General features: G+C 53.0%; 1 protein-coding gene across 3 annotated transcripts in view; it reads right to left on the reverse strand.

Moving 5' to 3' along the window:
• PMEPA1 (prostate transmembrane protein, androgen induced 1) overlaps positions 1-14,434 on the reverse strand; it is a 47,522-nt gene extending 33,088 nt beyond the window's left edge. For 2 of the 3 annotated variants that reach the window (XM_066199211.1, XM_066199210.1), the window contains exon 1: positions 14,306-14,434. In XM_066199211.1, coding sequence (XP_066055308.1) covers positions 14,306-14,408 — 103 coding nt within the window. In that variant the 5' untranslated portion in view covers positions 14,409-14,434. The remainder of the gene's footprint in view (positions 1-14,305) is intronic. The other variant, XM_066199212.1, reaches the window with a different exon arrangement.
• Between the last annotated feature and the right edge of the window lie 1,098 nt (positions 14,435-15,532).

The following is a 15,532-nucleotide window of genomic DNA, read 5'->3' on the forward strand; positions in this document are numbered from 1 at the left end:
TAAAAAATTCATTCTTCCAATTCCTGCCAACAGGATTCGAAGGCACCTGGATTGCCATGAAGAAAACCTGCTTTGGGATGTGAAAGAGGATGTGTCAGTCTTTACCCAGGAGAGCCAATATTCTGCCTCCCCAGACAGAAGAACGGGAAGGCTTCAAATATTAACACAGGAAAAACCATCGGGATTAATATGAGGATGCAAGGTCAGAATGTGATATCCTCCACTTCCTGAGGCTCCTGACCCCAGAATGGCTGGACAACGACCCCACAGTGTCACCTGTGCCCGGATGCAGCTGGGGGAGCCTGGGTTCACAGGGAAACCCTTCCCAGCCTTCCCGAGGGGGGAAGTGAAGCAGTCGCTCCCACGCCAAGCCCACAGAACTGCCTCCAGCTACTAAATTACCCAACGAGTTAAACGAACTGCATTGATCTGGCTGGAAAACAAAGCTGCAGCTCTTGGCACGTGCCCAGCTAGGAGGGTACAGCTGCATTTTTCACCTGCGAGCAGTCACAAGCACAGTCCGAGCTGCCCCTTCCCCTGACACGGGGCGGCTGAGGGGAGAGACCGAACGGCAAACACAGGTGAGAGGGAATCAGCACTGCAGACACCTCTCCGACACGGCAGGGCCTCAGCAAACGACAGGTATGTCCAGTTTTGCAATCGAGGGCAAGGCTGTTCCTAGAACAAGCGCCACTGCTCAAGCTCCTCAACCCCCATCTCTTCGGCTGCACGTGGACTGGATGCAGGATTTCATCAGGACATTAAACTCAGAAGCTGTAAAATCACTGTGCAAAAACCCAATTATACCTATTTTCGTAACAGCCAATTTAAGCTTGTATTTAGGTCCCCTCGCATACCCCCTGCGTTACATAAAGCATTTCTTCCACTTCAAACGTAGCTTTCTAAAGACCATTTTGCTTAATTTAATGGATGCTTTATGTGGGCCTGCAAATCTCTAGAAATGCAACCAAGGAAGACACATGGCCGCAAGATACGGCGTGATCCCTTCCCGAGCGCGCAGCAAGAGCAGGAGAGGATGAAAGGCGTCTCCAGAGCCATGAACCTGCTGTGACTGGAGTGCACTTGTGCTCTGAAGAGCGGCAAAACCCCACGGCCAAGTCAAAAGAGGAATTCCAGAACATCTGCACGCACTGTTAACCCATTCCAGACCGGCCAGCGCCCCGCAGGCCGCGCAACAGGATGGATCCTTCCCTCATTCCACAGCCACCAGCTGAACTGAGCCCACTCAGGCACGCTTCCCTTGGATTTCCAAGAGCTGCTTTCTGCACTTCAAGTAAATAAATGCAGTCATCTCTTTTTCCCTTTTTTTTTTTTTTTTAAAAAAAAAGCTGCACTAATAAAAAGCTCATAGCGAAATCTATTAAATTGAGTCTGTCCATTATGTTTATTGTTCCTTACAATACAGGCCTGGATGGCAACTCAGTGGAGGTTGAGAAGTGTATTTATCAAGAGAACCCATGAGACGATGAGGATTAAAAGCTATCAGCAGGATAAAACATGTCTGTAACCCTGCAGTTTATTCCGCACCTCGCACAGGACCCCCATCAGAGACCTCTGCCCCCTCTCCTTGTTTTTGAGCCCATCTCTGGCTCATCAGCTGGCTGACAGGACAACCAGCACCTGCATTGCCAGAAAAAGCTCAGGAAGGTGCACTGTGTATATACTGCTACGAATAAGTCACACTGGAGAAACATAAACCCTGATTGCATTACACACCAGTGATCAGTATCATTAAGTGTTACACACCTTGAGTGTGTCTGAGCAGTTGGAGAGGGAAACACTGCATTCAAAAACACATCTTCCCATTCAAGCAAAGTCCCATTACAGTAATGTAAGTGTAACAACAAAAATGAGACTCCTGCCTATTACACAGGAAATAATTGCAGTTTAAGATAATTTTTCCCGGAACTGTGTGAAGCAAGTGCCCATCAATCATGTTCCTCGGTGTCCTAAGCAGAGCACCTAGCAGGACAAGGCACTTTCAGAGCTCGGTGATGAACAGCCTAATCTGTATATGCTCTCCTGAGGTATTGAAGCCGAGAGACCACCCTCGGTAAAGTGGAATAATGGTGGAAACAATGAAAGCAACACAGAAAGAGCAGGGCTTGCTCCTGCAGGAAAGACATCCGCCCTCAGCGAGCTCTTGCAGCCGAGCCAGCACAGAGGACACCCACAACCACTGACGCCTGGGGTCTCGCGGCACAAATACCTGCGAAGAGCACAAGGAAACCCAGCCTGGCGTCAGGCCTGGAGCAGGCACCAAGGACAAGCCCAGCTCCGGGTGATTCCGGCTGCCGAGCCGCGGGTTTCACCCCGTGGAGAGAGCGCAGGGCTCCAAGGGTGAGCCCCGGGTACCCTCAGCACCGTGGGAAACAGCGTGGGAGGCGCGGGGCTCCGCTGGGCTTTGGGGGGATCTTTTGTTTTTGTAAGAAACGACGACATTCATCATAACATTCGACAGAAACCACTAAGGGGGAGAATTTCCAAGCTTGCTCAGCACAGAGCCCAGCCCGCAGGGGAGCTGCCAGCCAGCGGCCACAGCCGGCAAATTCCCTGGGACTCGTCCTCGGCAGCCAAAGCCACGGATGGAGAAGGCGAGGAGCAGACTCGGGACTGCTGGAGGACTCGGGCTTGGAAATGTGAGGCTGAACACTCAGCGGTTAGATGTCTCTTGGGAATTCATCCACATGGCACTGCTTCTCTCCCACTTGCCCTGCAGGTAAATCTAGCATGTGCCTTGCACAATCTGTTGACTTAAGTAAAGCAAGGGCAGGAGAAGAAAGCTGCTCAGACATCAGGAGAGGCTCATCAGTCCTTTGGGCAAAAGTCTGGGTCACTTCCCCCTCCACAGAGAACTCCGGGTGTCAGCCAGGCCTTGTCTCCCTTCATGGGAGCATGCGCAGCGAGGGTGCAGCAGAACACAGAGCTCAGAACATCAGGGAAAGGACAACAACAATGTCTTGCCAAATTCTTCCATATTTTTGGCCAGTGCTGATGCTTAAATTCGGCTTACGGAAATTGGAGTCCGCGAACTCTGTGTTGTAGTCAAGCCCTCTGAAATCAAACTGAGCAGTGACTGTACAGGTCTCCCAGGGCTCGGGGAGACAAGGCCACGGCCACTTCCAAACCTCACCACGAGTAACACTCATCCATCCTGCAGACGCTTCCAACACGCCGCGAGACCACTCCATGCCCTGTAAGGGCAAGATCTTGTTGGATCCACATCTCTCAGGTGCAAAAGCAGCTGCAGCATGCAAGGCTGATGAGCAGGCAGGCTCTGGCAGTCAGGGGTCCAGAGGGAGCCCACCAGAGCCCCTCAACCATAGGTCTCTAGGGTGCTCCTTGCCCTGCTGTTCGCTATTGCTGGTCTCAAACTCTCTCTTCCTCACAACCAACTGCAGCCCTGGGCCCAGCTCCTCCACCCCTGAGCAGGGCAGGAGCAAATGGCCTTCCCCAAAGCAAAAGCCTCAAACCTGACCAGAGCAATTCTGACACAGCTGAAGCCAGGGATGTTTTGTTATCGGAGTTACAGAGGGAGAATCAATTCTCACAGAAGTAGAGGAAGGCCACCTTGCATGATGCTGGTCATCTTCCCTCAAGATTTTAAGCCACTGAAGATGCATTTGGAGGGAAAACTGTCCACCTGAGCAGCACTGTGAGATGCTGCACAGCCGTTCTGCCTGGTGTGCCAATGGCAAACCCTACCCTGACCAGCAACACGAGTTAAGTGTAAGGCCAAATTCTGTGTGTGAAGCTTCCAAGGACCAAGGTCTGCAACAGCAGAGATGGACTTTGCCACTACAAATATTCCCAGTGCAAGTTCCTGCTCCCTGTCTGAATCTCAAGGAAGGCAGAAGAGCTGGGAGGATGGCGAGCTCCTCAGGAGGCAGGCTAGACACTCAATCCATCTCTCGTCCCCGACCTGCGTTAACATTTAAACAGGACCTGCTGTTGTGATCCTTAGCAAGGAGCAGATGTGGTTTTGAGTAATGGTGAGCGTTACTTAACCAGTTACAGTCACTAATGTAATTGACACCTATTCCATCATCCTTAATACACCCACTTCTTTCTCTGATACCATAAATAGATTAGAAAAGTTTCTGCAGATGGCCATGACCCCATTTGTTTGTGCACTTAGCCATGTATGAATCACTCTTGGCTTGTAGCAGCACTCTGGAATTACTGAAAGATAACTAGTCGGCACAGACACCAATAAATGAATCATGCTTTCCACAAGGCCAAACCTTTGGGCTTTTACAGACTCCAATTACAAAGTAAGAAGAAAAGAACAAAGAAATTACTCAGTCTATTTGCACAAAGTCATGCAGAGTTGATTCACAGTTTTACAGAATTATTACTGACAATCATTTGTAGGGGGTTAGAGTAACAAACCAGCTACTTTACATATTGGACAGAACGAAGAGACGGGAAAAAATCCCCAAGCCATGTCTTGCACATATTCTTTGAAAAGTGGCCTTGATTTTTGTGCCAGTGACTTTTTTCATCCTTGGTACGCTCCAAGCCTGGGGGTTAATCAGTTTTCCTCCGCCAAGGCTAAATTCTGCTTTGCTGGGTTGCTTGGGCCAAGTTTGCAAATGTGGGAAATCCTGTTGCACCTGCTGAAGAGCACAAACCACCACAGACACAATCCCTCGGCTCTGCAGGCATCAGCAGGGCCTCAGGAATGGTTCAGACAACGGCCATGTGCAAAAGCACTTGCCTTCCTAACTGCACGCTTTTGAATGTGCACTGAAAGAGAAAAATTACCCAGTCTGAGGCATTTTATTAAAGAGATGTGCGAGACTGAAAGCACCGCACACAAATGTGTGAACCACTTGAAAGCACTGCGGACATCCACCAACACTGACAACTTGTGAGGCAAGTTTCCAAAGATGTGCAAGGTGTCTTTACGTAACACCACAGTCTGGGACACGCTAACACACACCACACACAGCGAAAAACACGCCCTCTTCTAAATGGAGCATTAGCCTAGTCCTGCATCAGTGAGAAATGGGAAGTCTGACTACCTGGAGAAAAAGGGGGCACTGAAGCATTCTGGCCTTAGCACTGCTACCTCGCTGTACGCAGTGAAACAGCAGCATTTAGTTAAGAAACAAAGATCTAAAAGTGAAGGTGGACTTGATGCCAACCTGAGCCTGAACAGAGACAGTGCCCTGGTTGCAGCATCTCTGAGTGGGATGGATGATTGACATGTCTCAGGGCCACATGCTCCAAATCAGCACCCTGTACCAGAAAGATCCAAAACCAGGGATAACGCCCCACTGAGCACAGGCCCTGACAGTCTGGGAGGGATGCAAGTCAAATGCACACACGGCACTATTCAGCTAAGGCCTACCAGGACCCTTTGCATGTACTGAAGACCCAACTTCCTGGGCCAATTTACCTTGCAAATGAAATGTGTGCCCTGTTTTACACACCTGCTCCACTAGCAGAGAGCTGCCACACAGCTCATCAGAGCCACAGCTCAGGAGAGGCCAAAACCAGCAGCAGAAGAGCTGCCACACAGCTCTGAACCGATTTAGGAAAACCTGCTTGTTTGTTCTCGTGCTTGAGGCTGCTGATTTCCAACGGGAGGCATAAACCTCTCCCCAAACTGGATTCAAGATGTTATGGAAAATTTAAATTAAAACCGTAGAAAACATTCCCAATTCCTACCCCTCTCCATACTACAAAAATTAACGCATCAAGCTCTCCTGTATAGGAACATGCAGGTACCAACAACCTTCTCCCTCCAACAAGAGTTAATGTGAGGAGGTGCTGTAGGTAGAAGGGAAGGAAAAAGGTTCCCAGCGGGGCTGTCTTTAGAAAGCTCAAGTCATTAGAGCCAAGGTTTCAGGTGCAATGCAAGACTGAAAGGATGCATGTGCTAAACAATAGTGTGTCCTTCAGAAGGAAAAAAAAAAAAGCTAAATCAGGAACCTGCAGCATTAGGTGGATGCTTGGATAAACACTGTTCAACACACCACAGCAGAAATGCTAATGCAAGTTTAGTTTTCACACCGGAGAGATTTCAAAAGATTTGCAAAGCTTTGATAATATTTAACATCTTTACTAATTTCCTTTTTGGTGCAATCATAAATTTACCACGGTAGCCAAAAGATCTGGGATGAACTACAAGTTCTAGCTGGCTCCAAAGCCAACAAGAATAATGTGTGCTGTTACTATTTTCTCTCAAAACATACCTCTGCAAAACTGACTCAAAATGAGAAAAGAAATTGTGAAACTGTCATTACAAAGAAGCATTTAAAACGCAGATCAAAGTGCTGCCTTAGAAGCTGTATTCCTTGCCAAATCATCAAAGCTCTCTTTACTCTCAATAGCTCCCCAAATCCTCTGATTTGAACGATAAATTCTTACAGCTGAAATTTATCTGCTTTAAAAAACAAACAAACAAACAAAAAAAAAAAAAAATAAAAGAAGCCCAAACCCTACAACTCCTTTCTCTGGTTACCAACTACTTCATTAACCAGTTCATTTGGAGCCACTTTCCTGTATTACTAAATTAAGTTTCAGGGATGTGTTTAAGCCTGTGTGCACATACACACAGAGCACCCTGAGACCCCCTCAAGTACTGAAAACTTGTCAGCCCTTGGTGGTGCATGTGTGCAGGGTCTCTCCAGCTCTCACAGAGGTGTGTGTGTGCAGGGTCTCTCCAGCTCTCAGAGGTGTGTGTGCAGGGTCTCTCCAGCTCTCAGAGGTGTGTGTGTGCAGGGTCTCTCCAGCTCTCAGAGGTGTGTGTGCAGGGTCTCTCCAGCTCTCACAGAGGTGTGTGTGTGTGCAGGGTCTCTCCAGCTCTCAGAGGTGTGTGTGTGCAGGGTCTCTCCAGCTCTCAGAGGTGTGTGTGTGCAGGGTCTCTCCAGCTCTCACAGAAGTGTGTGTGCAGGGTCTCTCCAGCTCTCAGAGGTGTGTGTGTGCAGGGTCTCTCCAGCTCTCACAGGTGTGTGTGTGCAGGGTCTCTCCAGCTCTCAGAGGTGTGTGTGTGCAGGGTCTCTCCAGCTCTCCGAGGGGTGTGTGTGTGCAGGGTCTCTCCAGCTCTCAGAGGTGTGTGTGTGTGCAGGGTCTCTCCAGCTCTCAGAGGTGTGTGTGTGTGCAGGGTCTCTCCAACTCTCAGAGGTGTGTGTGCAGGGTCTCTCCAGCTCTCACAGAGGTGTGTGTGTGCAGGGTCTCTCCAGCTCTCACAGGTGTGTGTGTGCAGGGTCTCTCCAGCTCTCACAGAGGTGTGTGTGTGCAGGGTCTCTCCAGCTCTCAGAGGTGTGTGTGCAGGGTCTCTCCAGCTCTCAGAGGTGTGTGTGTGCAGGGTCTCTCCAGCTCTCACAGAGGTGTGTGTGTGTGCAGGGTCTCTCCAGCTCTCAGAGGTGTGTGTGCAGGGTCTCTCCAGCTCTCACAGGGGTGTGTGTGTGCAGGGTCTCTCCAGCTCTCACAGAAGTGTGTGTGCAGGGTCTCTCCAGCTCTCAGAGGTGTGTGTGTGCAGGGTCTCTCCAACTCTCAGAGGTGTGTGTGTGTGCAGGGTCTCTCCAGCTCTCAGAGGTGTGTGTGTGCAGGGTCTCTCCAGCTCTCACAGAGGTGTGTGTGTGTGCAGGGTCTCTCCAGCTCTCAGAGGTGTGTGTGTGTGCAGGGTCTCTCCAGCTCTCACAGAGGTGTGTGTGTGTGCAGGGTCTCTCCAACTCTCAGAGGTGTGTGTGTGTGCAGGGTCTCTCCAGCTCTCACAGAGGTGTGTGTGTGTGCAGGGTCTCTCCAGCTCTCACAGAGGTGTGTGTGCAGGGTCTCTCCAGCTCTCACAGAGGTGTGTGTGCAGGGTCTCTCCAGCTCTCACAGAGGTGTGTGTGTGCAGGGTCCCTCCAACTCTCAGAGGTGTGTGTGTGTGCAGGGTCTCTCCAGCTCTCAGAGGTGTGTGTGTGCAGGGTCTCTCCAGCTCTCACAGAGGTGTGTGTGTGTGCAGGGTCTCTCCAGCTCTCAGAGGTGTGTGTGTGCAGGGTCTCTCCAGCTCTCACAGAGGTGTGTGTGTGTGCAGGGTCTCTCCAGCTCTCACAGACGTGTGTGTGTGCAGGGTCTCTCCAACTCTCAGAGGGGTGTGTGTGTGCAGGGTCTCTCCAGCTCTCACAGGTGTGTGTGTGCAGGGTCTCTCCAGCTCTCAGAGGTGTGTGTGTGCAGGGTCTCTCCAGCTCTCAGAGGGGTGTGTGTGCAGGGTCTCTCCAGCTCTCAGAGGTGTGTGTGTGCAGGGTCTCTCCAGCTCTCACAGAGGTGTGTGTGTGCAGGGTCTCTCCAGCTCTCACAGAGGTGTGTGTGCAGGGTCTCTCCAGCTCTCACAGGTGTGTGTGTGTGCAGGGTCTCTCCAGCTCTCACAGGTGTGTGTGTGTGCAGGGTCTCTCCAGCTCTCACAGAGGTGTGTGTGTGCAGGGTCTCTCCAGCTCTCACAGAGGTGTGTGTGTGCAGGGTCTCTCCAGCTCTCAGAGGTGTGTGTGTGTGCAGGGTCTCTCCAGCTCTCACAGAGGTGTGTGTGTGCAGGGTCTCTCCAGCTCTCAGAGGTGTGTGTGTGCAGGGTCTCTCCAGCTCTCACAGAGGTGTGTGTGTGCAGGGTCTCTCCAGCTCTCACAGGTGTGTGTGTGCAGGGTCTCTCCAGCTCTCACAGAGGTGTGTGTGTGCAGGGTCTCTCCAGCTCTCAGAGGTGTGTGTGTGCAGGGTCTCTCCAGCTCTCACAGAGGTGTGTGTGTGCAGGGTCTCTCCAGCTCTCAGAGGTGTGTGTGTGCAGGGTCTCTCCAGCTCTCACAGGTGTGTGTGTGTGCAGGGTCTCTCCAGCTCTCACAGAGGTGTGTGTGTGCAGGGTCTCTACAGCTCTCACAGAGGTGTGTGTGTGCAGGGTCTCTCCAGCTCTCACAGAGGTGTGTGTGTGCAGGGTCTCTCCAGCTCTCAGAGGTGTGTGTGTGTGCAGGGTCTCTCCAGCTCTCAGAGGTGTGTGTGCAGGGTCTCTCCAGCTCTCAGAGGTGTGTGTGTGCAGGGTCTCTCCAGCTCTCACAGAGGTGTGTGTGTGCAGGGTCTCTCCAGCTCTCAGAGGTGTGTGTGTGCAGGGTCTCTCCAGCTCTCAGAGGTGTGTGTGCAGGGTCTCTCCAGCTCTCAGAGGTGTGTGTGCAGGGTCTCTCCAGCTCTCTCAGAGGTGTGTGTGCAGGGTTTCTCCAGCTCTCAGCACTGTGTCCAGGTTCCAGGTGCTGGCCCTCAGGGAGCTGTTCCCATGCTCAGTGCCAGGATCGCCCTTGCCCCGCTCCCCTGCACCCCACACTCACCCATGGCCCCTGGAGGAGCTCCCAGACCACTACTGCATTCCCTGCAGCAAGGAAGCAGCAACACGGCAGCCACTGATCAGTTGTGGAGGATGGAGATGAGGGGTCAGATCCTGCTACCATAGAATTCCTTCCTGTTCCTCCCTGTGCCGGACTTGGCCGTGCCGCTCGCAGATGGAGCAGGTCTGGGATGGATTTCCTCACCTGGGAGCTGCCCGAGTGACCTACCTCCTGCCACCCCAGATAGTTATAAAATAATCACCCAGCAATCCAGCCACACAGACAGGAAGAACAGTGCATAAAAACATGCCTGTCGACACCAGTGATGCCTGTGCTTTATGGACATCTGGGAGTGTGCTCATGGCGTGAACCAAGTTTCCACTTCATTGCAGCAAAGTGGCCCTTGTACCTCTCTTCTCACCAAAGCTCTCCAGCCAGGCTTTATCACTTTGATAAAACCTGCCAGGAGCAGATGCACCGTGTATCAGAGAATGGGAGGGATCTGATAACACAAACCACACACCAGCACGGGATCTCCCTCCAGGAAACAAACTGCTTGGCAGTTTTCACATGAGACACCATTGCAAATAAATGACCTTTTTCTTTTTCACACTCATTAGGCTTAGCAAATTCTGATGGCTGCTGCTACCTGAATGAAACAATATCGACAGACATGACTGTACACTGAGTTACTCAGGAAAGGAGCTGGATTGTAATTACCCTCTATTAGCGACACCATGTAGTTTGGTACTTCCCTTGGAAAAGTCTCCTCATGCCTCTGCACTTATAATTTAGGTTTACAAATTAATTCTAAAACTGGATTTATCAAACCACCAACTTCAGCCTGAGAAATCTAAAATTGTGAGCATATTTGGTAAGCAACAGCAAACAAAAGTAAGAACGTGTGTTTGTGGGTGCTCTTCTCTCCATTCACAAAGGAAGCGGTGGTAGCAGCTAATGCAATATCCCAAAAATTTAGAGGTAATCCCAGACCCTACCTTGGGAACTCCTGGCTTTAAGGAAAAGAACATGGTTGCTGTTCCCCACACACCCTTCAGTGCTGGTGTTCTCACAACGAGGATCTGAAAACACACTACGGAGACAAACATTCAGGGGGTGGAGGATGTCTCCACGCCAGAAGGCAACAGGACTTACTGCAGCAAACACTCTCCTCTGAAAACACCCTGACACTGACTGAAAAGGAAGAATGAACCGTGTCTTGCCTCCACTTGGCATTACAAATGATCACCTCCAATTACACAGGATCACCTCTGGTGCCGTGTGCCAGCCCCGCTGTGCAGCACAGCACAATCCAGGTGTTCACCCACAGGAAAAAAACAAAGTTGGACAATTTTCCCTGCATTTCCCCTTCTGTGTCTTTTCATTCTCCCATTTGACATCAATTATAAAACAATAAGGTTAAAATCACTACCTGAGGCCATAAAAGAAACTGCAATTTTAACAAAGACCCCTGTGCTGTCCAGGCTGAGGGTATGAGACACGGGGCCCGCAGGGCTGGGACTGCAGAATGTCTGGCTCCCCTGGGATGGCCAAGGGCACACACAGACAGCTCTTGGGCCACCAAATGCAAAAGCCACCCACGCTCTGCTCCTCCAGGATCATACCTGGGGACGCTGACTCGGCAAAAAGCGGAGCTTGTCACGGACACACGGCTCAGAGCCAGGCACAGGGAACTCCCCGGTTTGGCTGAGGTCAAACTGAGCTGCCACAAACTGAACATCCTCTGGGCAAGCACATCCGGGCTTGCTGAAACGCTGGGAGCAGCTCTGGCTTCCCTCCACGAGGAAAACTTTGGGGGGGAATAAAGAAGCACGTGGTTCTTATCCACTCTGCCCTGGAATAAGCCATAACTGCCGATGACAGAGCGTCAGGGAAGAAATGCATTTGCCAGAAAAGCGGCATGAGAGTGGAAAGGAGATGCCATGCCTGGTTGAGCCATATGCATTTGGTTTGTTATTAAACCAAAGAATGTGAAAACCTAGAAGTCTTGGCTTGGACAGGAACCTGCTCTCACGGTTCACTCGGCCCAGCCAGACACAGCGCTGCACTTGGGGGGGGGGATCGGCCTCGACTGCTGGGAGATGCAACGACACCTCCCAAAAAATCCCAAACGCCTCGGATACCACTCCTGCACGGCCCAAGTGTCTGCACGAGCAAAGCCTCTGCCGAGAGCCACCCAGCCGGGACAGAGCTGCCCTCCCACGTCCCGCAGGAATGCCCAGGTGCCCGCGGCATCCCCGCCCGGCATCCCCCGCACCCTCCGGGAGCCGTGTCCCCGGCACGGCCGGGGCGGGCAGGTGCCGGTGCCCGGTGGGGAGGCAGGCACGGCGTTTCGCTCCGCTCCCCGCGCCAAATAATTAGTTATTTACAGCCTCTTCCGCCACGCCGGTCACCCCTGACCTCCTTCACCCAGCCGAGGCGATTAGAGCCCACTGCCGCAGACGTCTGGCTGCTTAGCACCGCCCGGCATATTGGCACTCCAGCCCGGCGGCGGGCGAGACTCGCGCCCCCGCCCCCAAAAAAACCCTTTTATAATCCTAATCTGGGAGCGCCACACACAGAAACCAGCTGCTTCCTCCACCGCAGCGCCGCAGCCGCCATCCGGAATAAAGCCTGCGAGGAAAAGGGGTTTGGGCATCGCTTGGACAGCTAACCTATTTAGAGGGTTGTAAATCAGAGGAGTCGGCGTGTTGCTCCCCGTGCCGCTCTCCCCAGGCATTCCTGCCTGGTAACTGAAAAATTTTGGCTGAAAAATGAAGGAGCGTCTGGTGGTAGCTGCTCTTTGAGGTTCCCTCAAAGTCGTATCAGAAAGATACACAAAATCAAGCGCCTGGAGGAGGAAGAACGCTGCAGAATGGATTTATCTCAAGGGGAGACTCAGCTCTGCCCTTTCCACCGGAGCCAGGTGGAGGAAGCGATCAGGTAACAGCTCCTGTAGGGCCACCAAAGCTCTCCTGTAGCACAGAGGTGAGCGAATGCTGCCCGCCATCAGCAGGAAATAAATAATAACACTGGTGATAAGAAACCTACCCCAACATGAAATAAGGAAGGGCAGCAATGAGGGAGCTCAGTCCAAGGCTCCCCGGAGCTAATGGGAACTCAGCACCTGAGTGTCAGGACCCCAGAGCTGACGGAGGGCAGGGGACAAGTCAGGGAAGGACCTCGGGAGCATCAGGCACGAGGCTCCCACAACACACAGAGCCGAATCCAGGCAAGGTCTCCCCCGGTGTAATTCACTGTTCCCTGTCTCTCACAACCCCCTTCCATAAGCAGCACCTGCCTCTTACCGAGCTTTTCATATGCTGAAAAAAAAAATGGGGGAAAAAATTATAAACTATGCTATTTCTAAAAAGTCAAGGAGTGAAATTAAAAGCCTGAGTTGTTCCAACAAAACCTCATGCCAAGAGTGAGACGGGAATAGAAGCTTTTTCTTCAAAAGGCATTACACATTTTAATTCACAACTTTTATCATAACCATGAGCCTTGATCAGACACAAAGTAAAGTCTCTCATCCTTGGGGTTCTGTGGGACACAGTTTATGTTCAGCAACTGGCTGACACAAAAAAAGAACTGTATCTTCATTATTTATACACTGCTATTGGTATGCACATCTAGCCCGGCCTGTTAAAGTCAGGGAAGAATAATGGTCTATTCAGTACCGGTAGTGTTAATAAAATCAGGCAAATCCAGCTTAGTTTTGTCTGAACACGAATGAGATTAAATCAAGATTAAAAGTGCATACAGTACAAAGGGTATGGTTTATGCTAAAATTCAGAATGAACACATTTTAGTCCCCGGTACACAAACGCCTGCAGACCTTCTCCGGGACTCAGACACGTGAATTAAACAAGGATGAAGCTGGAGAAGGAGAAGGCAGATGACACTGGACAAAAGCCATCCAAAATACCAAGGGACAGATGCTCTGCAGCCCCGCTGGAGGTAACGGGGCAGATCCTGTGCTAGCAGAAACAGGCACAGCTCAGCTGGCGCTCCCTGCACGCACTGAGCGCCAGCCTGCCCCGTCGCAGTGCCAGGAATATATGCAAAATCCAGACTCTTTCCCAAGTTTTCCTTTTGGGCCATTTTGCATTAGTCTGCGCAGGGTTTGGATTTCACGGCACTGAACAAGGTGCTAAGCAGGGCACAATCCTGACAATCCTCCCGGTCTGGGATGCCTTGAAAACCTTCCCTTTACAGAAAATACCATTTACTTAAAACTGCCAAAGTACCCAACTCATTCCTTTCCCCTCAGCAGTAATATTCCTTCTCTCACCTCCATGCACTTCATTTCCAAGAGGGAAAGAGCACATAGAGAAGTGGTGGATATTTAGGTCAGGCACTACCCTCACTGCTACTTCTGCGAGGGTTGAAAAATATTAATGAAAAAACCCAAATCGCCCTTCGGAACAAAATGCCCCGAGGGGCTGGAGACGGGGGGGATCAGGTTCCCAAATACAAACCCTACCCCGGTGTCCGGACCGCGGTGCCCTCCCCCCCCCCCCGGTACCGAGGCGAGGGTGATTTACACGGGGATAAATCGCAGACCCCCGGAGGAGGCTCGGGGGGCCCGCAGCATCACCCCCGCAGGAGGGGAAGGCGCCGGGCAGGGGCACCGCGGGGAAAGGGCGAGACGCGGGCGGTGATGGAGCCGCGATGGGGAAGAGCTCGGATCTCAGCCCCGGTGCCGGCGGGGAGCGGCCCGGCGGAGGCTGATCCCGGGCAGCTCCGCCAGCCCGGCCCGCGCCGTGTCACACCCGCACCGACATCCCAGCGGCAACAGATGAGAGAGCGGGGCTCGCACGGAGGGCGGAGGAAAACCACTCCGGGAAAGCGCATCGCAGCCAAGGGTCCCGGGCGCCGCCGGGAGCCCCCGCGGGAACTTCCCCGCCCGCGGCGGCGCCGCCGGGCACTCCCGCACCCCGGGCACCTCCCGCACCCTCCCCGGGAGCAGCAGCACGGGTACTTACTGATCTCCATGCTCTGGAACAAAGACCTTTTGCAGTTGCATGTGCAGGACACATTGGGCTGAATAGCTACGGCCGTGCTGTTCAGCCCCATGAAGTTATACATTTAAACACACACACACACCAAAAAAAAAAAAAAAAAAAAAAAAAAATTTAAAAAAAAAAAAAAAAAAAAAAAAGGAAGGCGACGGCGACACAAAGAACTTCCCGGCCGCCGAGCGCTCCCCGGGCAGCACCACATAAAGCCGGGGCTCCTCCTCGGCGCGGGGGGGCGGAGGGAGGGAAATGCAGCTGCGATCAGAAATTGGAAATAAAAAACCCGGCGCGGCGCAGCGCCCCCGGCAGCGGCTCCGCTCGGCCCCGCGGCTGCTCCGCGCCCCTCCGGCCCGGGGAAGCGGCAGCGCTGGGCCCGGCCGCGGCAGCCCCGCACTTTTGTGGGGCGCGGCGCGGTGGGAGCGCGGTGGGAGCGCGGCCCGCCCGCTCCCGCTCCGCTCCGCTCCCGCCCCCCGCGCTCATTCACGGCCACGGGGACGCGGCCGCGCCGCCGCCGCCGCGGGCGGGACCGTGACGTCAGCGCCAGACGGGGACTGCCCTTCCCTTCCCTTCCCTTCCCTTCCCTTCCCTTCCCTTCCCTTCCCTTCCCTTCCCTTCCCTTCCCTTCCCTTCCCTTCCCTTCCCTTCCCTTCCCTTCCCTTCCCTTCCCTTCCCTTCCCCGCGCCGCCGCCGCCGCCGGAACCGGGGCCGGGGGAGCTCCCGGTGCGCTCCCCCCGGGACGCGCCCGGCGGGGCGGCGGCAGCTGCCGGGGGGCGCGGGACCCCCGGAACCGCAGAGCGGGTCAGGCTGGAAGGGACCACCGTGGGTCCCTTGGTGTCCCACCGCCCGGCTCAGGCAGGGTCATCCCAGAGCACGGGGCACGGGATTGTGTGCAGACGGCTTCTGGAATATCGCCAGCGAGGGAGACTCCACACCCTGTGCGGCAGATCTGTCCGGTGTTCGTTCACCTGCACAGGAACAAAGTTCTTCCTCATGTTCTGGTGGAAATTCCTGGCCATCCGTTTTGAATCCTCTTGTTCAGCACCACCGAGCAGAGCCTGGTCCATCTTCTTGGCACCCTTCCTTTAGCTATTTACACACATTGCTCAGATCCCCTCTCAGTCATCCCTCCTTGAGTCCGAACAGGCCCCGCTCTCTCAGCCTTTCTGCATCAGGGGTGCTGCGGTCATATTTCTG

This window comes from Chamaea fasciata, unplaced genomic scaffold (genome assembly GCF_029207755.1).
Source record: "Chamaea fasciata isolate MVZ Bird 193981 ecotype frontalis unplaced genomic scaffold, bChaFas1.0.hap1 SCAF_17, whole genome shotgun sequence".
Taxonomy (NCBI): domain Eukaryota; kingdom Metazoa; phylum Chordata; class Aves; order Passeriformes; family Sylviidae; genus Chamaea; species Chamaea fasciata.